General features: G+C 53.4%; 2 protein-coding genes across 3 annotated transcripts in view; one reads left to right on the forward strand and one right to left on the reverse strand.

Moving 5' to 3' along the window:
* COG7 (component of oligomeric golgi complex 7) overlaps positions 1–6013 on the forward strand; it is a 62580-nt gene extending 56567 nt beyond the window's left edge. For both annotated transcript variants that reach the window (XM_010961018.3, XM_074346203.1), the window contains exon 17: positions 2233–6013. In XM_010961018.3, coding sequence (XP_010959320.1) covers positions 2233–2399 — 167 coding nt within the window. In that variant the 3' untranslated portion in view covers positions 2400–6013. The remainder of the gene's footprint in view (positions 1–2232) is intronic.
* A 1145-nt stretch (positions 6014–7158) lies between these two features.
* Positions 7159–23218, reverse strand: part of SCNN1B (sodium channel epithelial 1 subunit beta) — a 55468-nt gene continuing 39408 nt past the window's right edge. The window contains exons 5-13 of the mRNA XM_074346205.1: positions 15849–15952; positions 13822–13985; positions 13436–13543; positions 11020–11137; positions 10397–10472; positions 10265–10322; positions 9559–9620; positions 8308–8383; positions 7159–8056 (exon numbers count right to left, since the gene is read on the reverse strand). Coding sequence (XP_074202306.1) covers positions 7676–8056; positions 8308–8383; positions 9559–9620; positions 10265–10322; positions 10397–10472; positions 11020–11137; positions 13436–13543; positions 13822–13985; positions 15849–15952 — 1147 coding nt within the window. The 3' untranslated portion in view covers positions 7159–7675. The remainder of the gene's footprint in view (positions 8057–8307; positions 8384–9558; positions 9621–10264; positions 10323–10396; positions 10473–11019; positions 11138–13435; positions 13544–13821; positions 13986–15848; positions 15953–23218) is intronic.

Consider the following 23218-nt stretch of genomic DNA (forward strand, 5'->3'; position numbering starts at 1 on the left):
GCCCAAGGGATTCTGACAGTTGCCGAGGCTGAGAACCATTAAGGGGAGAACCATTAAGGGAAGCTGAGATGGGCTGGGATGAGTCGGGCAGACTTGTGTGATGCTGCCTTCCCGCACCTTGCCCGCTGCTTGTTAATACAGTCGCCATCCAAATCGACATTAAGCTCTCACTACGCGCCGGGCGTGCCAGGCGGTGAGCCAAGCACTCACACCCACTGTCTTACGCAATCCGCAAAACTTCCCTGTGAGGTTGGCGCTCCTGCCTTCATTATACTGATAAGGAAACAGGGGCTCAGGGCAGTTGCATCATGAGGCCACCTAGGTAGGGTGGTCCTGTGGTCTTCATCAGAATACCTGCCTGTCTCCCAGCTGACGTCAGGGCGTGTGTGCCCACCTGCTCCCGCTGGCACACATCCCTGGAGGCAGTACTGCCTGGGGGGGGGTGCTCTGAGGTGGGGGTTACTGCAGGCAGGTGGTAGGGGAGGCTCCCCGGCCTCTTGGTATCATTCCACTGACTTGCCTGTTCTTGGAGCCTTCAAGGGTGAGGGTGGTGGGAGCCTCAAAGATCAGCTCCTGGGGACCCAGCCAGAGCTTTGACCTGCGTGACCACAGGGCCACGCCAGCCTCTTGTTTTGCCAGAGAAGAAATAGAAGTGAGGCGCTTCCCTCTGGCCCCAGAGCAGTGAGGGAGGGAGCCGGGCCTGCAACCCAGCTGCGCTGACTCCCTGCGCTGTGCTCATCCCGGGTCAGCTCTCAGCAGTTGCAGGGCGACAGCCGGCTTGTCGTCACCTCACTGGGCACGTGTTCAGGGAGGAGATGAGGAGATTCGAGTGTTCGCTCGTGGTCCCTGTTGGCATAGGTGGAGCACTGAGGAGAGGACCAGCTGCAACTAGTTCGGTTTGTCCGCATCGTGTCTCCCAATCTGTTAGGCTCCCCCTCCAGATCCGCAGTGGCTTAGCTGTGAGGAGTGCGGTTAGGGGCCAGGAAGCTGCCAGATGTGACACGATAGAGAGCGGTGAGGTCTGTGGCAGTGCGTGGCCACCTTAAAGACGTTCAAATTAAGCATTAAAAAGAAACAAGCCCCAAACCCCCTTGCTGGCTAAACAAGATACCATAGTAGATCCTGGGCTACCGCTTCTCAGGTCCTGGCTTACAGCCAAGCGCAGCTCACAATTTTATGGATAAGCGTGTGCAGGAGGCAGGTGCCTGACTGGCGGTGCCCTCCCCAGTGGGGGACAGGATGTGAGCCAGCCAGGGCAGAGCGGGCACCTCCTGTGGGCTCTGCTCTGAGCCCCGCCTCAAAAAGAGGACATGGGGAAGACAGAGCCTGCCCGGAGTCAGGGAGAGAGACGAATGTGGGCGGGCCGGGATCAGAAAGTAAGGAGAGACCAGAGGGAAGAGGGAGGAGCCGGAGGAGGCGGCCATGCCTCCCTCGCCCAGGCCCAAGCCGCCCTGGAAGGAAGAAGGAAAGGAACACCCATTTATTGATCCCCATGTCATGTCAGGTGCTTTCATGGTCTTTATCCCACTTCATCCTCTTAACAGTGCTGCCTGACAGGTGTTAGCCACATCCGCAGGTGGAAGGACTCACCGAGGTTACCCCAGCCTCGGTTTTCTCCTCCACTTGGCCGGTGCCGCCCAAGCTTGCCTGGTGTTTAGAATGGTGGGGCTGCTTTTCGGAAGGACAGGATTCTTCAACCCTCTCTTGGAGATGCTCATCGACGTAGCCTGGGCTCAGGAATCTGGCTCTACCTTGTACCCCAAGGGCTTATCTGGGAGATGTGGGCACTGTCCTTGCCTTCACTGTAGGGCTCCACTGCGAAGTCTTCAGTGCGCGTGTTCCTGACCCCTTGGGTTTTCCACGTGGTCCATGGGGTCGTCTGGGGAGCAGGGCTGGGAACCCAGGAGACCCCAGTGTAGAGCTTCTGGTGAGGTCAGCTGGTCGTGCTGGAGAGCTGAGTGTGTGGTGAGGGTGGGGATGGAGATGGCGGGGATGTTGGCAGCTCCTTTGTTGAATTAGAATTCCTAGGATCGGGCCTAGCGCACAGTCAGGTTCAACCCCCTTGGAAAAACCCTCAGAGTCAAGGCCTGCGGGCTGAGGGCAGACCTGGCAGCCAGCACGTGGGGGCCTGGGGGACACCTTATTTCTTAGGGGAGGGGTGGGGAGGCCTTTTGGGGCTCATCGCGTTGGTGCTGAGTCTGTCGGCACGCCTGTCTGCTCCCACCTGCACAGACTACCTGATCAACGTGATGGACGCCCTGGGCCTGCAGCCGTCCCGCACCCTCCAGAACATCGTGACGCTCCTGAAGACCAAACCCGAGGACTACAGACAGGTCAGCAAAGGCCTGCCCCGGCGCCTCGCCTCCACGGTGGCCGCCATGCGGAGTGTGGACTACTGACCCCCGGCACCCGGCTGGCAAGAGGGCCGGGGCTAGGGTTCCAGGGCCACAGAACTCTCCAGAATGGATTTGGTCTAAATATCCACCAGAGATTGGCAGAATTTGTTTCAAAAAGGCTGGGTTCATTTGTATAATCAAAAAAAAAAGTTGTAAATTAGAGGTGCATTATTTATTAGAGGGGAATTTTCAGATGATTTTTTTTAAATGATCTGATCTTGCAAATGCAATGAATACATACTGTGAAATGAAAGAAGGCTGTTTTCTTTCCCTCTTTCCTCAGTGAATATTTGGGTGCTTCCCACGGGCAGTGCTGCCTGCGCTGGGGGTGTGGCCGGGAAAGAGGCTGTGGAAGAGGGAGGGAGGGGGAATTGGGAGGTGAACCAAGACCACCCCAGATGTTAGTGCTGGGGGCGGAGAGGGCACCGGGGGCTGCAGCCTCGGAACAGCTGGGTGGGCAGCCCCGGGCCCAGAGGATGTGTGGCGCTCCAGGGGTGTTCAGACCCCTCAGCCACGTCCACGGCCAGCAGTGGAAGTGAGAAGTAGGAGGTGGGGTCCGAGAGGAAGGGGTGGGTCACAGAGGGTCCTGCAGGCTGTGGTGAAGACTGTGGCCTTTCATCTTCCCTTTTTTAAAACCCGTAGGATGTAGGTGCTGTCAGGTTTGGGTTGTTTTTTGTTTGTTTTCTGTCAGTAGCTTTTGTATGTTAAGATTGTACTTGGCTAAAAGGAACAGAATAATGTAATTTGAGTAACTTAAACAAATCAGAATTAATTTTTCTCAGTAACAGGAAGTCAAATGATGGTGGCTTCAGGCTGTGGTGTAGTGGCTGGACTGAGTTAGGACCAGGACCAGCCTTCCTGTGACCTTGACCTTCCCCTGCGGGCCTGGTGCCTCATCCTTGCAGGGTGACTCCTGCACCTGCAGGTACGGCATCCAAGCAGCAGTTTTGTTCCCTCCACCGGGAGGCAAAGGCCTTCTTAGAGACCCCCGCCGACTTTCTCCTCAGCCTCATTGGCTCTGCCAGGTCGCCGGACATGCTCCCAGCTGCAAGGGAGGCTGGGAACTCAGGAACAGGGCTGGCGTCCACCAGGGTTTCGCAGCCTCAGCACTACCGATGCCTGGGCTGGACAGCTCTGTCGTGGGGCCGTTCTGTTCCCTGTGGGATGTTTAGCAGCATCCCTGGCCTCCACCCACTGGATGCCGGTGGTACTGCCCAAGTCGTGATAACCAGATCACCTCCAGTAGAGAAACCCAGGCTTAGACCAGCCAGGATTTCTTGCTGCCTGAACAAACTGGGAGAAAGGGAGGCAGCTGTTTCTCTCAGGGTCCTTTAATGGAATTGAACGTGCACTGTGTTCTGGGCCCGGGTGAGCTTTACTTGTCTCCCATCCATGTCTCACAGCAGCCTTGGAGGCTGGGAATATGATGCCCATTTCACACACAAAGGAACTGAGGTTTAGAGGGGTCTAAGGGGCTTGCCCTGAGTCACTCAGCCACACTGTGGCAGGTCTGGAGCTCAGAGCGAGCCCGGTGACTCTGACGCCTGTGCTCCTGTCAGCCGGGGCGGGAAGCCTGCGGTGCGGCACCGAATCCCAGCTGGGTCAGCCTGCTCGTGCCAGCCCTCCAGAGTGGCAGGCTGCACCTGCGGCCTCTCCACGACCCCCACCGGGCTGCCAGGGCCATGTCTCTCTGGGTCTGTCATCTAGGGATTCCCACACGCTCTGTCCCCACATCTTTGGAACCAGTTTGGCTAGCCCTGAAAGAGGATCAGCTTGCCAACCTGCGCCAAGAAAAATATTTTGGTTTCTCACGTGGTGGATCACAGACTGTCCCTGGCAGGGGTTGAGGCTGGCTTTTGCCTTGAAGTGGGAGCTGGAAACCTGGAAGGTGAAAAGTGCCGTTTTAAAGTGACCTTTTTGCAGTGACCTCTGTGCCAGTGTTGGTGAGAGCCACTGGGACGGGCTTCGTCCCAGCTTCGCCACCTCCCAGCTGACCTTGGGAAAGTCCTTCACCTCTCTGGCCTCATTTCCTAATCTGAAAAACGGGTCATATTGGTACCTAACTCACAGGGTGATTTGAAGAGCCATTGAGATACAGTGGGGGCAACAGCACGTAGTAAGTGTTAATTTCATAGTCCTCCAGCATCTCAACCTTCCCTCCCTTTGCAAGTAGAGACAGAATGCCATTTTCTGGGTAATTTTGGCCCTGCTAGCCTAATTTGTCAGCTCTAAAAGGCTCTGATGGGGCCTCAGATTAGAAATAGGACTGCCTTTTTCTCTTCTGGAGCTGGAGGGGAGAGGAATGCTTGACCCAGGGCCTGCTCAGAGATGGGGCCATCATCCATCTTCACCTCAGCCCTCAGTACTCCCCAAGAGAGGGAGGGATGGCAGCCAGCGCGCATGTCAGCCTGGTCCCATCTGACTTCTTCAAGCAGCTCTGGGGGCAGGAAACTCCTTCCCACTGCTGCTTCAACATGTCTCTGAACCAAACCTCTCATGGGAGTCTGTAAGGGGCTGCCCACCATAGATATACCCAGCACTGGCCAGGCAGCATCTCCCATTCTCAGTCGCAGTAATCGGTTCAGAACGAGCCTCATTCTCGAGGCTTCTGCTAGGACACTGTGAGGGAAAAGTTTTCTTCCTGCTGTGGTTGCTGAGCTGAGGGAATGGAGTCTGAGGCTGTAGGGGGAAGAGTAGCACATGGAGAGAAACTGAGAGGGATGTCAACACAGGAGAAAATAAAGCCAGTAGCTGGAGAAACCACGAGAGCTAGGTGAAACGCTGGATACAGCCATGCCTGAAATCCCTAGACTTTAATTATAAGAACCCAATGACTTCCCTTTTTAGCTTAAGTCAATTCAACTCAAATTAACTTTGTGACCAAAGAGCTGGCAAAAGGAGCTAAATAATAATCATTGCTTTGCTTGCCCCATAGCATCACATGAGATAATAAAAACGAAAGCCCTGGGCTCCTCTGAGGGACTGGTATCTTATGACCACTGTATTCTTATGGCAGCAAGAGGATGAAGTTGGAGTCTCACCTTTGGCACTTACTGAAATATCGATCTATTCTAGTACCTTACTTTAACCTCTGAGCATCAATTTATTTATTTGTAAAAAGGAATGATCGTATTTCTCAGTGGTTATGAGAATTCAATGAAATAAGACTTATAAAGTACTTGGCCTGGTGCCTGGTGTGTGGTAAGGGTTTGATACAATGTAGCCATTGTTTAAAAACAACAAATGATAATAGTGAGTGTAGTGACAACTACCACCACTGCTAATAATAAAAGTCCCAGTCATCATAGTAAGTGTGGTAACAACCAAGAATTGTGACTCCACAGACATGGAAAACAAACTTATGGTTACCAGGGGAGAAGAGGGGTGTGGAGGGGTAAAATGGGAGTTTGGGATGTGCAGATAGTAACTACCATATATAAAATAGATAAACAGCAAGGTCCTACTGTATAGCACAGGGAATGATATTCAATACTTTGTAATAGCCTATAATGAAAAAGAATATGAAAAGGAATATATATATATATTCACAATGCTGTACACCAGAAATTAACACAACACTGTAAACCAACTATACTTCAATAAAAAAAAGAAAAGAATCATGACTCCAGCCTGCAGACTTGCTGGGCCCTGAGCTGGGAAACCCGGCTGCCCCTACGCCCTCCCCACTCAACCACCAGCAATGCTGCCTTTGGCTGGAGCGGCACCAAGCCTGAGGCCCCTCCTTCCTCCACAGGTGCCATCGTGGGCATTTATGGGAGAACAGCTTGTTTGCCTTCCAGGCTGAGAACCCAGGTGTTCTAGACCAGCTGGGCTGGGCCCACGGACACCCAGGCTCTGAAGCCAGAGCTCCTTCACCTCCGGGGCTGGCAGGTGACAGTAGGTCAACTGTCTGCAGCTGCCAGATCTCATTCTTCTTTGATAACGGCTCCCTGATCTCTCTTGGAGAAGCCCTTGGGGTTGCCACATTTAGCAATGAGAAATACAGGGAGATCAGTTAAATATGAATTTCAGAAAACCAATGAATGATTTGTTAGTATACTATGCCCCCAACATTACATGGATATAGTTCTACTGAAAAATTAATGTGTTTATCTGAAGTTCCAATTTAACTTGACAGCCTGTATTTTATCTGGCACCCCTAGGAGCTGTGTCCCCACCACCCTCAGATGATGTGATTCTGCTGGGGGCTAACTGGTCTCAGGAATGGGCAGGGTCTGGCCAATCCCAGCAGCCTACCAGCTGGGCACACTGATTGGTTCTGAGACAGGCATGTGAGCCAACCACTGACCAATGAGAGAACAGCCTGGGAACTTGCTAAGACAACTGGAAAATAGTTGCTCTCTCCTAGCTGGGTTTGCTAAGCTGGAGGTGTGTTTGGTGTTGCAAATGGCCTTTTGCTACCGCAATGTAAGGAAAGCCTGCCTGGGAAGGCAGAGAGAGAGGAGACATCGTTCGAGTTGCTGGAGATGCTTTTGCTTAAGCCAGTTTGAGTGTTTCTCCCCGCTGCCCCATACCTCCCTTTTTCTCTGTTCTTACAACCCAAAGAAGTAAGTTGGATGACGCTGAAATAGTCATCAGGCCACTGCTTCAGGGACAACTTGAAAGAAACTTTAAAAATCACCCGCTTGGGCCTTTCCTCGGCCAGGCTGCTGCTCTCAAGTTAGTATGGATGCCCTTCCGCCCCGAGAGAGGCATCCGGGCGCTCCGGCTTCCCAGGCGGACAAAGAACAAAGCTCGACTCTGTTGTTTTCTACTTTTACTTTCCAGAACAGAACACGGGCCACCTGGCAGGGCCCCCGATGCCTGATGCTCCTCCTGCTCTCCACAAACGCCGCCCTCACTAAACCCTTTCGCTCGGTCAGCCCAGGCCAGGAAGGAAAAGAATGCTGATTCTGGGGACAGATAGCACAGCATGCCCGCCTGGGGGCAGACGGTGACTGTCACTGGGAGGGAAGTGGCCCGCCTCAGGAGAGGAGGCTCGGGGTCTGGAAGCCTGGCTGAGGGCATCCCAGGCCAAGGATCAGATCAGGCTGGGGCTGTGCGCAGAACACAGCTCCCACACCCGAACCAGCACCACAACCCCATGGAGGACTGGGACTGGCCAGGGCTGCTAGCCTCTCCGGAGAGGGACAGACTCTGGCCTTGGACACCTATCATCCTGGCCCTGTGGAGAGGGCATCATAAACAGGGCCTTGGGCAATGGTCTCGGCTGCTCAGGGCTGAACTCCTGGGCTTCCCGGGATGGGCAGGGGCAGAGTCTAGACGGCATCACCCTCGGTGTCCGACTCAATGACATCCAGTGGCTGCAGACGCAGGGAGTCGTAGTTGGGGGGCGGGGTGCCCGGGATGGGCGGAAGCTGCTCATCAGGATAAGGCTCAGCACTGGGGCCAGGGGTGACCACGTCAGGCTGGAAGCTGAAGTTGGTGTGGGCCTCCACCAGCTCGGCCACGGTGGGCGGCGGGCCGGCGTAGCGAGCCTGGGCCCGCCGCTGCCGCAGGCTCTTGGCGAGGGCCACCAGCTTGATGATGGTGATCCACACAAAGTCGATGATGATCTCCCCGAACTCAATGAGGCACAGTACTGAGCCCCCCATCCAGAAGCCAAACTGGCCGCCCAGGTTTGAGAGCAGCCAGACGATCTATGGGGAGCAGGGGACTGAGGGCCTGGCAGGGGTGGGGGTCAGGCCACCAACTCCTGCCTCAAGCCCAGCCTCGCGGCTTTTATGAGGGGGCGTTGTTGGCCAGGCAGGGGGAAGGGGTGCCGGTCTCAGCCCAGGGAAATAATTTGGGACTGCTTACGGGACATTCCCAGTTCCTCTGTTGGGCTTGGGACCCACCCCACCCTCGGGATGCAGGGTGGAGGGTCAGCAGGCAGGGCCCCCACACTCACATTATTGGCTGCTGACTCCTCAATGATGCGATAGTTGAATTCTTGGAAGTAGATGTTGAGCTTGACAATCCCCTTCCTGCAGGAGGCAGCAGGAGGGGCTGGTGCCCTCTTCCCGAGACAGACAGACAGACACAGACAGACACAGACAGACACACACACACACACACACACACACACACACACACGAAAGGCAGCAAGGCACACACCCCCATCCCCCACCCTCCTCTGGCTCAAGCTTCTTACACAGCCTCTCTCAGGCATGGTGAGGTCCCAATGAGAGCCCTCTAGGCCTTGCGGCCACAAAGAGCATCTTTACCCAGCCCCCATCCTGTGCGCCGCTGTCTAAACCAGCTTTCTAAAGGATTCTCTGGCCCAAGACAGACCTGAGGATCGGCTCTGAGGGCCCCCCCCCCACTCCGAGTAGACTCTGCACAGAGTCCTAAGCCTTGGCCCTCTGTTGGGGGACCTGGGGCAGAGAAGGGGGCTGAGTGGGCTTCCCCCCTGCACCTGATGGGCCTCAGGAAGCCTCTGCTCTTTTACCTCTAGGCTTCTGCCCGGCACCGTTGCCTCTTCTTACTTGTCTGAACAGTTCTTCCTCCTCCTTGGAGGGTTACTTCAAGTGTCACCTCCTGATACACACCTCCCTTATCTCAGGCAGAAGGTGCCTCCTTCCCTGCTGGGCTCCCACAGGGAGGGTCTTGTGCAGACTCTCATCACCAGAAGCCCTGTTCACATATCTCTTGTCCTCTGGTCTCGAACTTCCTGATAGTATGAACCTTGTGTCTTTCTTGTGCTCAATGCGTATTTTTGTTGAATGGATGGAAAGATGGATGGATGGACAGATGAGTGGAAGAATGGAAGGATGGACAATGGAGGAATAAATGGATGGATGGATGTGTGGGTAGACGGATGGGTGGAGGGGTGGATGGACTGGTGTGTGTATGGACGGGTTGGTGAGTGGAAGACTGGAAGGAGGGATGATGGATGGATGGGTCGGGGGTGGGTGATGGATGGGTGGAGTGGGGGTGAACAGGTGACAGAAGGAAGAACAGGCCATCCTTTAGGAAGTGGCAGGCTCTGAGCCCCTTGGCTGGCCTTTCTCTCACTCCAGTGCTTCCTCCTCTAGATTTGCCTGGATCTGACCAGTGTGGGAAGATGTCTGAGTAGCTGCCCTGTGTTCAAACCCCTCCCCGGAGGCTCTGGCTCCTCCTCTTTTCTGCTTTTCCTGCCCCACCCAGACTCCAGCCTCACCTGCTTAAGGTGATATTGGTGCTTTGGTCCCGCTCCTGAGACAAGACATGGAAAATCCAGTCCTGAAACCCAAGAAAGCAGCTGAAATATATGGTACCTGCGGCATCCCCTCCCGGTCAGGGGCCCTGCTACCGCTGGAGGCAGACTACAGCCCTGTATCTTCCTGAAGCCCCCTGGGGCCATGTGTTGACACAGTGAGGAAAAGGAAGGGAGCAGTGCACGCCGTGGCTGCTGTTTTGGGGAGAAGGCACTGGGGTCTCCCTGCACCAGCTCTTTCCCACCTCCAGCCCTGGCACCTGCTGTTCCTTCTGCCTGGAGCCTCCTCCCCTGCCCACCCAGGCAGGCTCGCCCCATCCTCCAGTTTGAACTCAATGTCACCTTTTTGGGAGGTCTTCCCTGACCACCCTCTCTAACGTGGTTTCCCCCAGTTACTCTCATCATCCTGTTTCCTTCCTGTACAGCCTTTACCACACCTTGAAATGATCTCACTTCTATAGATTGCCTGTCTCTTCAACTAGAATGTAAGCTGCATAAGCAAAGGACTGTCTCTCGCTCACTGCCGTGTCCCCTGCACAGTGCCTGGGGGGACACTGGTGGAAGGAAGTGGAAGGAACTCTCTCAAGTTCCAAACGGCTGGCAGACACGCCCAGCCCTGCCTCCGGCCCAACGCTGGGCAGCCGGGGGCTCGGCCACGCGGCTGGCTTACCTCAGAGGCCTCAGAAGGCCAGTCGGCCATGGAGACGGTCATCTTGTACTGGGTGTCACTGGAAGAGAGGAGGCGGCCAGTTGCTGTCCCCGCACGCCCCGCCGCCCGCCCGAGGCTCCAGGCCGCACTCACTTGCAGGACTCCTTACAGACGTCGATGCAGGACTCCCTCTGCGCCAGGCTCGTGCGCAGGGCTGAGTAGCAGTAGGCTGAGCAGGAGGGGGTGGTGGGGAGAGACTCTGAGCAGGGCTTGTGCGTTGAGCCTCCGGCTGCCCCCTGCCCTCCTGGCCCTGGGCCACTCTCTTGTCACCCCAACCCTGGCCCGAGGGTAGGGGGTGGGCTGGGGCAATGGGGCCTTATGGAAAGGGATGGGTGATCGGAAGGGATAACGTTTTCCCCCCTCGTCCACACATTTTGGTAGTTTTAAGAGGTTATGGGCCTCTCTGCCACCAACAACACCCACACGCCCACTGGTGTTTAGACTCTGGCCTGGACTCCAGCTCAGCCGTGAGCCCAGCAGGGGCTCCTCTTCCTGGCACTTCAGGCCTTAAGTACAGATTCTCCCCCAAACATACACGTTTCAAGCATATGCTTTATGGAATCAAGGAGTAGCGGGGAGCCAGGGTGAGAGGGGCTGTGGACTGAGGAGCTGGCCTGGGCACCCCTGGGCCCTGCTGAGGGCGTGGAGCCCTGCCCCTCCCTTGCGGTCAGAGCCTCTGTGGGCCCCGGCTCCCTGCTGGGGGGCTCCCCACTCACCCCAGTCTGGGAACTCCCTGTTGCTGCAGTATTTCTCCCCGCGGGGCAGTGGGTACAGGTAGTGGCCACAGCTGCAGTTGGTGATCATGTGGTCTTGGAAGCAGGAGCGAATACAGGCCTGGGGTGGGGGTGTACAGAGAATGAGATGTGACCGGTGAGGTCCCCGCCCCAGCCCCCAGGGCAAGGGCCCAGGGAGCTGGGGGGCTGGGGGAGGGGATGCCCCTCCCGCTGAGAAGCAATGGTGAGGTGGCCGAGCTGCGCCCCGCAGTTGTGGGGGCTGTCCTGCCCCGGCCCTGAACCCCACAGAGACTGGCTGGGCCGCAGCTCTCTGAGGATGCCCCCTGACCTCACCTTTCAGAGTCGGGGCCCCCCAGATGACGTGGGGAGGGGTGGCTTGTTCCAACACTGAAACTAACTCTCAGGGAGCTCCTGCTCCGGGAGCAGCAGCCTCCTGATCCCGGGTACATGGAAGGGCCCAGAAGGGAAGACAGGCAGGCTTGCTCCGTGTTCCTTCTTCCCAGAGGGAAACCCTCAGGGAAGGCAAGGTGATCTCTGAATGCTCAGTGCGATGGAAGAGGAAGTGATATTCTACAGAATGTCCCCTGGTTGGGATGCGGGTAGGGAGAAGGGTGGACGCAGCACCCCCAGGGCTGGATGTGGTGACTCTGCTCTTACTGGGTTTTCAGGTCACTTGGACCTGGTTTCAGTCCACTCAGAAAGGAGCTATGTGTCGCGGGGCCGGTCTTTGTCCCCGAGCCCCAGTTTACTCTGGCAGCTCCTATCGGGTAAGGCGGGGAAGTCAGCTTGCCGCTGGGCACTGGAAGCTGCTGTTCCTCACGTCTCCACTGTCTAGGTTCCCAAGTCCAGCCTCTGGAGACTCCCGACTCCCACCCCAGAGCTGCCCCACCCGCCAGGCTCAGCTCCAGGCTCAGCCACGGAGCCCACGTCTGCTCGACCGCCCCTCCTGCCCGCTCCTTCCCAGGCTAACACATCCTGTCCACATCCTGTGGGCTCCCTGCAGGAGGAGGTGGGGGCGGTGGCCGATGAAATGGCACAGCCGGGAGGGGTGAGTGGGGGGGCGAGGTGGGGGGCAGTGGGGTCAGAAGAGGAGCTCTGACCTCAGGCAAGTGTCTCACATTCTCCCGGACCTCCTGGAAAGTAGGAGTCCTCTCTGGGGCCTGACTGAGGCTGAGGCAAGGTGAGACAGGGTGGGGCAGGGTGGGGCGGGGGCGGGTGGCCAGAGCAACTGACCAGGGCCTGGGTCTTTGCCAAGGTCTCTGGCCAGAGAGATGCCTGCCCTGGACAAAGCAAGAACTGAGGTTTCTCTGGAATGAGCTCTCCAGGGCTGGGCCTGGTGCCTCCGTGGCCTCCTTCTCTGTGCTCCCCACCTCCCTGTGCAGCCCTGTCTGTCCATCTACCCCTCAGAGGCTGGGAGATTCCTTGAGTCCTCCGTCGCAGGCAGAAGCCCCTCCAGACAGGAGAGTCAGAGTACGGGGCGCACGGGGTCAGCGGGACAGAGTGGGCAGGCAGGTGGGCACAGGGGAGGGTGGATTCCTGTGACTAAGGCAAAAGAGAAAACCATCCCCTGCTCGGGGCTCTCAGAACAGGGGCAGGCACCAGGCTGCCCCCTTGTTAAGCCTCGGTTTCCTTATCCTCCAAAGCAGACTGGGCTGGCAGAGACAGTGGCAGCAAGTGGTCACCTTTGTCACCTTTGCAAAGATTCAGCCTGTCCTTTCCACTGGGGTCAGGTTTGAGGCCAGGCCTCCCGGGCTGACCTTGGAGATCAAGACAAGAGGGGAGCCCCCAGCTGCAGCAAGGAGGTTTAAAGCCAGACATAAGGCGGGACTCCTCAGGTACATCGATGAGGCATTTTGGACTGGGGTCCGTAAATCCCAGTTACCTCATTCCTGGTATCTACAGCTCAGGGTTGTTGTGAGGATTAAATGACTTTATATGTGTGTGTGTGTGTGTATATATATATACACACACATATATATACACAAACTATATATATATTTAGTATGTTAATAATTCTTATAATAAATGCTATTAATAAGCATTAACAATAATAATTAATAATTAATATTGTTACTATACTAATAATATACTAATTGTTAGTATCTTACTGCTTCGTAGGAGTACTGAAAGGACCAAATGATGGTGTAATCTATGTTAACCCTTAACACACACAGGGCTCTTCTTGGGAGACTCCAGAGTGAGATCTCTAGCACTCTGGGCACCCCCAAGGGCACACCTGCCAAGTGGGGCAAGAGGTCCCCGGACCCTGGTGACAACCAGGACTAGAATGGCTCCCCAGCTCCCCGGCACTCTGTGGTTACGAAGATCCACCAGAGCCCGCCCTGCGGGCACCAGCTTGCCCAGCACCCTCAGGCTTCAGGCCAGGGAGATGTCCCACCTGGATGGAGTAGGTCGTGTTGTAGTGGCTGTAGAGGTTTCGGATGGGGACATCGGAGCCGTTCACGGTGCACTGGCTGTAAGGCTCGCCCTTGCGCTGCAGCCTGTCCTGTGTGAGAGGTGGTCTGTGGGGGCCCTGGTCACCCCCTGAAGCCTCCCCGTCCCCCCGCCCACCGAGCTTGCGGGCCTAGGGGATGCTGAGAGTGGATGGAGGCCGAGGGCCCAGCAGGTCCAGAGCATGGCTGGCCGGGGTGGGGTTCCAACCAGAAGGCACGGCAGGTGTGGCCGGTGAGGAGGCGCAGGGCTGGGGAAGGCCCGGGTCCCCTCCTCTCAGACCATGGGAGGTGGACTCCGGGCGAGCGGGCCGCCCTTGGGCTGCGGCCGTACCACCATCACCCCGATGGACGTCTCCGTCCCCGACATGGCGTAGATGCCCTCGTCTTTGATGAAGGGGTACGACCTTTGCTCGTGCAGCATCAGCCGGGCGCCGGCCGTGGACGTGAGGAAGGGCACATAGTCTTCCTGGCCCATGTCCAGGATCAGCTTTAGGCCTGAGGGGAACAGGAGGCCGAGGGCTCCCTGAGCGCCCTCCCCCAGGCTGCAGGGAGACCCACCACCCACTTGTCCAAGCCCCCTCCAGCCAAGGGGATCTCCAGGGTCTGCACAGGAAGCCGGCTCCTCTTTATGAGAATCCAGATTTCTCGCTGCCTCTAAGGCCGCCAACCTAGCCCAAGCCACCATGGTCTCCTCACTGGGCTCCTTGTACCCCCCACCCTGCCCCCATGATCTCTTTTCCATGTGGCAGGTAGATCTGGGGGCACAGCACAGCTGGCCCCACCTCAAACCACACGGGTCCTCATTCTCTCCATTTAATCCCCTGAGCATCCATGCTCCTTCCTGCTGTTGGGCCTTTGCAAATGCTGTTCCCTTTTGCAAATGCTGTTCCCTTTCGCAAATGCCGTTCCCTCACTGTGGAATGCTATCTCCACCCTCATCTTTCACCTAGAAACTCCTGGTCTTCCTTCAGATCTCAGCCCACGTGTCACTTCCTCCAGAAGCCCTCCCTGACTACTGAGTCTGGGTCTCAGGTTCTTTGTTATATGCTCTCCTGGCCCTGGAACGTTCCTTCCAAGTACCTGCCTCCCTCTTGAGGTTCTTCTTTTATTATCTGTCTTCCTTCCCCATTCGACTGGTCCCTTCTTGAGGGCAGAGACCAGGCCCAATGTTTTATGCGCCATGGGACAGGGCTGGTGGTTAGGACAAGGTGGTGAGCATCTATTGAGCACCTGCTGCATGCTGAGTACCAGGCTAAGGGCTTTATCTACACGATCTCACTGGTGCTCACAAGAGGCATATGAGGTAGGTACTATTATTGTCCCCACTTTACAGATGAGGAAACGGAGGCACAAAGAGGTGAAGGGACTTGTCTGAGGCCACCCAGTGAGGAAGTGGGAGTTGAGGAACTTCCAAACAGGCAGCCAGTCTCCTTGATCTTAATCATCTTCCCTTGTAAAGTGAGGTGACTGGCACCTCTGTGATACAGTGTCTTCAAGGGCACAGGGGCGGGTGAAGGGCAAGCAGCCCACACGCGACCCTCTTGACCAGCAGTTCTGACAGTTGCTGAATGACACCGCCTCTTTTTTTTTTTTTTGACACTGCCTCTTGGTGGCTGGGGAGGTCAGAACCTAACGGGGGAGGAAGGCTTTGCTCCCCTCATTGTCCCTGTGCCCAGCTCACAGCCCCAGAGTCACAGCTGAGCTGAGTCCACCAGCCTCTCTCCTGAGACGCAGCCTCTGCCCTCACCCCCTCCCCACTTCCTCACCTCCAATCACTGCTTCAACCTCTGTCTGTCTTGCTCAAGAATTGCACAGAAACGAGGCTGAGAGCAAGGGCTCTGCCTGGGCTGATTGTGTGATCTTGGGCAAAGTTATTTAAAACTTCAAATATCCGCATATATTGAGCACATGCTCCTTGCCAAGCCTGTGCTGAGCGGTTTACCTGCATTAGGTCACGATAGTTCGACCACATGTATACTCTGCACTCTGCTCTGTACCATACGGGAAACGAAGGCTTTGGGAAGTTAAGTCTCAGCTCAGGCTCACCAGGGGCGTAAACAGTCCAGCTGGGATTCCACCTGGTCACAAAAGCCTGCACTCCCGACCACTACACTGACTGCTTCCTCACTTTTCTCATCAGCAAAATGGGCGCACCAGTCACCACCCCAGGGATTTACAAGTGTTGGGTGAGGGGACTGAGAAGCCATCTGCCCCCTGCCCCACGGCTGCTCCTCCACGTGCCTCCTCCCTCTGACCTCGGTCCTGCCCCTCGACAGCTGATGGTTAATTCGGTCTTTCAGCCTCACATGATAGGACTTAAAGCCTCAAACTCTGGCCCCAGGACAAACCAAGACTTACCAAACTCAGCTCCAGGGTTGGATGAAAGGAGGGCCTTCTCGGTCATGCCCCAGTTGAAGATATAACAGTTGCCATAATCAGGGTGGAAGATGGGTGTGAAGTTCCTGGAAAAACCACCATCAGCTGGGGGTCAGAGCCCACCTGCACCCCAGCCGTGCCTCCCCTGACCATGCCACCCAGGGCTCGTGGCAGAGGGGGTCTGTGAGCCTACTGCTCAGGGAGGCTCAGGAAAGGACAGGTGAGCAACAGGTCAGTCTGTCCATCCCCCTGCGCCCACGCACCTGCCAGAGAGGAGATCCCCAGACTCCCTTGCAAAAGAGGGGTGGACGGAGTCTCTCTGGGGTTGGAGCTTAGACCCTCTGGCTTAACCATAGATTATGAAAAAGAAGCTTATTTGATGTTTTCATTTGTCTCACGTACGGGGTCCTGTAAGCCATGAAGTGGATTGAAGAGTGGCCCCCAAAAGAGGTATGTCCACGTCCTAGCCCCAGGGACCTGTGAATGTGACCTTATTTGGTGTTTGCAGATGTAATTAAGGATCTTGAGATGAGATCAGCCTGGATTATCCACGTGGGCCTTAAATCCAACCACAAATGTCCTTCTAAGAGACAGAAGAGGAGACACAGGTCTAGAGGAGAAGGCCACGTGCAGACGGAGGCAGAGACTGGGGTCACGCAGACAGCAGTCCAGGAACACGTGGGCCCATCACATGTTAGACAAGGCAAGAAAGGATTCTCGCCCGGAGCCTTTGGAGGGAGCCTGGTCCTGCTAATGCCTTGATTTCCGACGTCTCACCTCCTCTGTGAAAGAGTACATTTCTGTTGTTTTAAGCCACCCAGTTTGTGGTCATTTGTTACAGCGGCAACAGGGAAATAACAGATCGTAAGAGAGAGGGGGCAGCTCCAGGCAGTGTTTACTCCAAGGAGCTGGCAGGATCCAGACAGGGGACCTTGGGAACTCAGGTAAAGAGGGAAGTGGACAGAGATGGGGGGTTGGGCAGGGAGGCTGGATCAGGAGAGGGTGCAAGCAGAGGCCGCCGGGAAAGAGAGCACTTCAAAACGAGGTGTGAAGGGCCCTATCTAGGGTCCTGCCTCACGTCATGGCAACGTTTCCTGAGGAAATAATTCAAGAACAACACAAAATGTTTGCATAAGGATGCTCATGGAAGTAATGATAGCATAATATAGCTTCAGAAAATTCAGTTGATGTCCATTGACAGATGACTGGATAAAGAAGATGTGGTGTATATGTATACAGAATGGAATACTACTCTGCCATAAAAAAGAATAAAATAATGCCATTTGCAGCAACATAGATGGACACGGAGATTGTCATTCTAAGTGAAGCCAGCCAGAAAGAGAAAGAAAAATACCATATGATATCACTCATATGTGGAATTTAAAAAAAGGACACAAATGAACTTATCTACAAAACAGAAACAGACACACAGACATAGAGAACAAACTTATGGTTACCAGGAGGTAAAGAGAGTGGGAAAGGATAAATTGGGAATTCAAAAATTGCACCTCTTTGGGGAGTGATGGAAATGTCAGCTATCTTGATTGTGGTGGTGGTTTCATGGGTGTATACATCTATCAAAATTCATCAAATTGTACATCTGAAATATGTATAGTTTACTGTACAGGAGTCACACCACAATAAAGGTGTTAAAAAATTCGGTTAATATGGAACTTCACAAACATAAAAAGTCGAGAGAATGAAGCCCACCAGCAGCTTCAACAATCGTCACCCCGCGGCCAGTCATATGTCATCTCGACCCACCTCCCACTCTCCCTCCTGTGCTACTTTGAATCGAATCTCAGACATCATAATCTTATTTGTAAACATTTCTATATGTATCTCTAAAAGAACTCTCAAAAAAAAGTATTACTATATTAAAAATAACTATAAAAATTCTTAATATTCAGCTTATATTATCTCATAAAGGTCAATTTTGGTTTTACAATTTATTTGTTTAAATTGGGATCAAATGTCATTGTCACGTAATTGCTTAGATATGCCTTTTAAATCTCTTTTAATCTATGGCTCCCTTCACCTTTTTGTTTTTTTTTTTGTTTTTTTTTTTGTTTTTTTTTTTTTTTTGCAAAATGGCTGTTAAAAGAGTTCTGGTTTCATCTGGCTAATAACTGAAGAGGGACTGACACAACTGAGGGTCGCACTTTGCACTCTCAATGAATAAATGGTTTTGGACAACGTGCACCAGTGGTGACCAATGCCGGGTGTGTTCTGATGGACAGCCTGCCTGGGAAGTGACCTTACCCACAAACAAACAAAACAACAACAACAAACCCCAGCCTTGAACAGGCTCGAGCACCTGTCTCTACCGTTTACAGCAAATACTAGAGACAGAGGAACAAGGTCAAAAGCACCACAGAAAGTCAGCCTGCAAAACCCAGACTCCACAGGATACATAACCCAGTTTCTTCAATGGATAAATGGTGAGAGGGGAAGGGAGGCAACCTACAGATTGAAAGAAACTTCAAAGATGTGGTTACAGTTACAGTGTGCGGACTAACTGGATCCTGATTCAAACAAGCCAACAAAAAAATATGACATTGACTGTCCTTCAATTTTTAAAAAAAGCTGTAATACAGTACAAACACACACACATACACACACACAAAAGCCTGACATTGACTGATGGTTGATGGGATTGAGAAATCATTGTCCATTTTCTTTCCCAAGTAGGATAATGGTATTGCAGTTCTGTTAAGGGGAAAGTCTCTCTCGCTCATAGATACATTCTGAACACCGTACAGATCAAAGACTATGATGTCTGGGATTTGCTGTAGCATAAACAGCACAGGACAGGATGTGCGCCAGGCTTAATGGATATGAGTGGCAGGTCAATGTGAGTTCATTCTACCCTGTTCTATCTGTGTGTATGTTCTCAGGTCTTCATTAGAAATAGCTTTGAAAATGCCTTCTTGTGGGGAGGGTATGAGCTCAGTGCCAGGGTGCCTGCCTAGCATGCACGAGGTCCTAGGTTCAATCCCCAGTACCTCCATTGACGTGAACAAACTTAATTACCTCCCCTGAAAAAATGTTAAAAAAAAAAAAAAGTCTTCTTATTTTATTAAAAACAGGAAGGAATGGGACTCAGGGCACCAACGGAAATGCAGAAACATCAGTGGAAATGTTGTCCTTTCTAAGTCTTCCCTCCTGTAAGATTTACTGCACGATTTCGTGCACGTTCGCCTCTTTAATCCTCAGAATAACCCCAGGAGGTCAGCTGCTACTTGTCCCGATGTTCCGATTAGGAAGCCATTTCCTCGATCTTTTGTCTCACCCTCTGCGCCAGCAGAACAAGGTGGGTCCCAGGCAGGCTGTGAAATCTGATCTGGGAGCTGACCCTGCCCGCCCGACACATGTGAGCTACTTACTCAACCTTTGAGCTTTGGTGTCCTCAACAGTGAAAGGGAAATCAGGAAGAAACCGCCTTTCTTCACCCAACAAACATTTATTGAGGCTGGCTCCGGGCTGGCGACACTGAGACAGACAAGACAGTCCTGCCCTGGAAGCTCACGGCGTCAAGGAGGACCTGCAGGGCATCACGGCGACTCTCTCCTTCTGACACGGGTCTCCGGCCTGCCCACCTCCATCCATCTCTAAGGCTCCCACCCCATCCAGGCCACCAGCCGCTCCCACCTGGATTCCTGCAGGAGCCTCTGCTCCCTTACACAAAGCAAGAGCTTTCACTCTTGCTCCCTTACAATTTTCCTCCTGCACAGCGTCAGGACGATTGTTTTAAACAGCCCACGGCATCCCCCTGCTAGAACCTTCCAGAAGCTCCTTGCTGCCACAGAATAAAATGCAGTGGGTGGGTATATCTCAGTGATAGAGCTTATGTTTATCATGCACGAGGTCCTGGGTTCAACCCCCAGTATCCCCATTCAGAAAATAAAATAAAATGCAAACGCCCTACTTGGCTTTCTCCCTGCTGTTCATTACACTCCAGAGGCACTCCAAGATGTTTCCAAGTTCAAGGGCACTGCTCCTTGTGCCTGGAATATTCTCTCAGCATCTCTTTCAAAGTACCGATTTCTCCTCATCCTGCTCTGAGACCTCCCCTGACCTCCCTGTGTGAAGTTACTACCCAGTGGCTTGTTCATTTCCACCTGCTTATTCCCTTGAAGGCATGTGTCAAAAGCCGAAACCATCTTCTTCATTTAATTGCTTGCTTATCAGCTGCCTCCTGTTATAGACACAGTCACAGTGAGGGCAGCTGTCTGTCTGCAGGGAGAAAGAATTTAGAGGCTAAGAGCCCAGACCCCAGGAGCCAGCCTGTCTGAATTTGAACTCCAGCTCTGTCGTTTACTAGCTGGTGAGCTTGGGGAAGTTACTGCACCTCTCTGTGCCTTGTTTCCCCACCTGTAACACCAGGGCCACAACAGCACCCACCCAAAAGGACCGAGGTGAGGGTTGGAAGCCAAGCACATTGAAATACTGAACAAACTCACCCCTCTGAGCTCAGAACCTGGCATTCAGTAGACTCAGTAAATATTTGTGGGATAAATTATAAGCCGTGATAAGACTATCAACGGAGATAAGGCTGGAGGAGTGGGGGCGGGGTGGGGAGTGGGTCAGGGAAGGGCTCTTGGAGGAGGTGAGGTCTGAGCTGAGACTTTAACGATGAGTAACAGGTAGTCTCACGGGTGGAGAGGAGAAAGGGCACTCCAGGCAGAGGGGGCACAGATCCAGGCCCAGATGAAAGAAATCGCTTTGGGCCCGCGCTACAGAGCCTCTGCATGGGCTACGGAATCTGGGCTGAGGCCCACAGGGAAGGAACAGAGTAGGGCAAACCGGCTGAAGCCAGGCACTGCTCTGGGAGGAGAGACCCCGCCCCAGGGGCGCGGAACACGGTGTTCCCGAGGAGGAACCTTCTGGGACATCTATAGCTCAGGAGCAGGAGGCAGCTCTGGGCGTGACCAGGTCCCCTCCTGTCCTGGGCTGCACTCTTAGTCTTGCCAGCTATGTGCTTGCTGACAATGTTCTTAACCTGGAGAGGCTGCTCCCAGCCCCAGCCACCTCTGGCTCCAGAACTAGGCGTTTCCCTTCCCAAAAACCTTTCCTGGGACAGGGGCTAGGCTTGTAGACAGAGACCAGCAAGCCTCTGGAAAAGACTGGGAAACAGAGCATCCTAGCAGGAAGCAGTATAACAGGAGCAGTACTGTGTAGTAGGGGTCAGGAAAGGCTTCCCAGGGCAGAAACTAGCTACCCAATCCTGAAGTGATGATGATGATGATGATTAATAATAATAATAATAATAATAATAATAATAATAATAATAATAATAATAATAATAATACTTATATATGCCTAGATCTTGGTTTCTAAATACCACTCTCCCATGAAAGGAACTGGGGCTCCTCAGACAAATGGCAGACTCTAAGACTGGGGTATCTGGCAGTGCCAGAAAGTAAGGAAGTACTTTAAAAAAAATGGATGGGGACATGCCAAAGGGACACAGGAGCCAACTGAAGGAGCTCTCAGTGGCCAAAGCTGGAAGAATTTGAGTAAGAAAATAAATAGTGTGGTATTGGATTACAACCCAAATATACACAAGTCCATACCGGTCTAAATAAATGATGGACTAAATAAGCAAATGGAGAAGAGGCCAATCTTCCCTACAGAAGAATTGCAAATAGTGTATGTTCCCCTCTCCAGAGAGGTGGAGTTTAGTCCCCGTCTCCTCCGGCCACCACCACCACCCCGACTCCCACCTTGGAGACCCTTTCACAACACAAGAGCACCGGAGGGGAAGTGGCTAGCTTGCAGCGGAGAAGCCCGAAACAGAACACATTAACCAAGTGAGAAAGGTCGACATCATGGGTGGTGTCGTGGGGCTAACACTTACCCCGATACGATGTGACAGAGAGGGCACCTCACCTGGGTGGCATTCTGCCCCCAGATCCATCTTATCTGTATAAACCCAGGTCAAGGGCTTTCTATAAAACACCCGACCAGTGCTCTGAAATGGTCATAGTCACCCAGAACAAGGAAGTGTGATAAAGTGTCCCAGCCAGAGGGGACTTAAGACTGACAGCAGTGTGGTCTCTCGCATGGGATCCTGAACCAGAGAAGGTCACCGAGAAACTGACAAAATCAGTTCTTAAGTTTATGTAATAGTGATGTGCCCACGCGGGTGTCTTAGTTCTGACAAATCACGGTAGTGACGGAAGAGGTTAATGTTACGAGGAGCTGGATGAGGAGTACAGGGAACTCTGTGTCCTATCTTTGCCACTTTTCTATAAACCTAAAATCATTACACAATAAAAAGTATTTTTAAAATGCTCCTATAATTCTGACCACGTGCTGAGCACTGTTCTAAGCACTTTATCTGTGTTAACTCATTTAATCCCCAGGAGAGCCCTATGAGGTCATTTCACTACCCCTGTTTTCCAGATGAGAAAACAGAGGCACAGAGAGGCTAAGTAGCGTGCCTGGCAACACACAGGGCTGGCATTCAAACCCAGGCGGTCTAGTGTCAGGGTCCAAATGTGGTGCACATTTTCCTAAAACTGCAGCTGCTGCGTCTTGAGCATTTGCTACATCCGAGGGGGAGAGGATGAAGTCAGAAACAGAGTGAGGTGGCCGGAGTGTCTAGAGCCCAGCCCCAGGAGGGCAGAGAGAGGCACGTGTCCCCCAGCACTGAGTCTCAGGCTGATTCAGGGAGGCGTGTAACCGGTCGGCTGTGGGAGTGAGACAGGAGGACTAGGGGTTCTGTGCCACCACCTTCCACTCAGACTGCCGAGGGCTGGAGGAATAGGCTTGGGAGGGGTGGGTGGGGAAGGAAGGTGATGATCTCAGTTTCTGATGAGGTGGTGGACTGATGCAGGCGGGCCTGGCCCAGGCTGCCACCTCTGCCACTCACCAGCTGTGTGACCTCAGAGACGTTGCTTAACCTCTCTGGGCCATGATTGAGTCATATAAAATGAGGGGAAATAATAGTACCTTTCTCATGGGCTTGTGGCAGGGTTAAACTGGTTTCATACATGCAAAGTGCTAAGAATAGTGCCTGGCGTATCAGAAGGGCTCAGTAAATGTTAGCACTATTATTGAAGAATGAGTTCCCTGTCAAATGCAGGTTTAATGAGAGCAATGTTGCGTCCATCAGTATTTTCAGCCTGTCACGCATATCAACACATTTCATATTCAAAATAACCCTGTAGACTAGGCACTGTTATCACCTATTTTATGGAGAAGGAAAATGGAGGCGTATCAAGGTTAGGACGCTTGTCCAAGATCACATAGCTTGTAAGATAGAGCAAGGATTTGAACCCGGGGGTCTAACTGCAGGGTCCGGCATTGACCCCTTCGCTAGACTTACTCCTCAGCCATGGCCATGC

Source organism: Camelus bactrianus, chromosome 18, assembly GCF_048773025.1.
Source record: "Camelus bactrianus isolate YW-2024 breed Bactrian camel chromosome 18, ASM4877302v1, whole genome shotgun sequence".
Taxonomy (NCBI): domain Eukaryota; kingdom Metazoa; phylum Chordata; class Mammalia; order Artiodactyla; family Camelidae; genus Camelus; species Camelus bactrianus.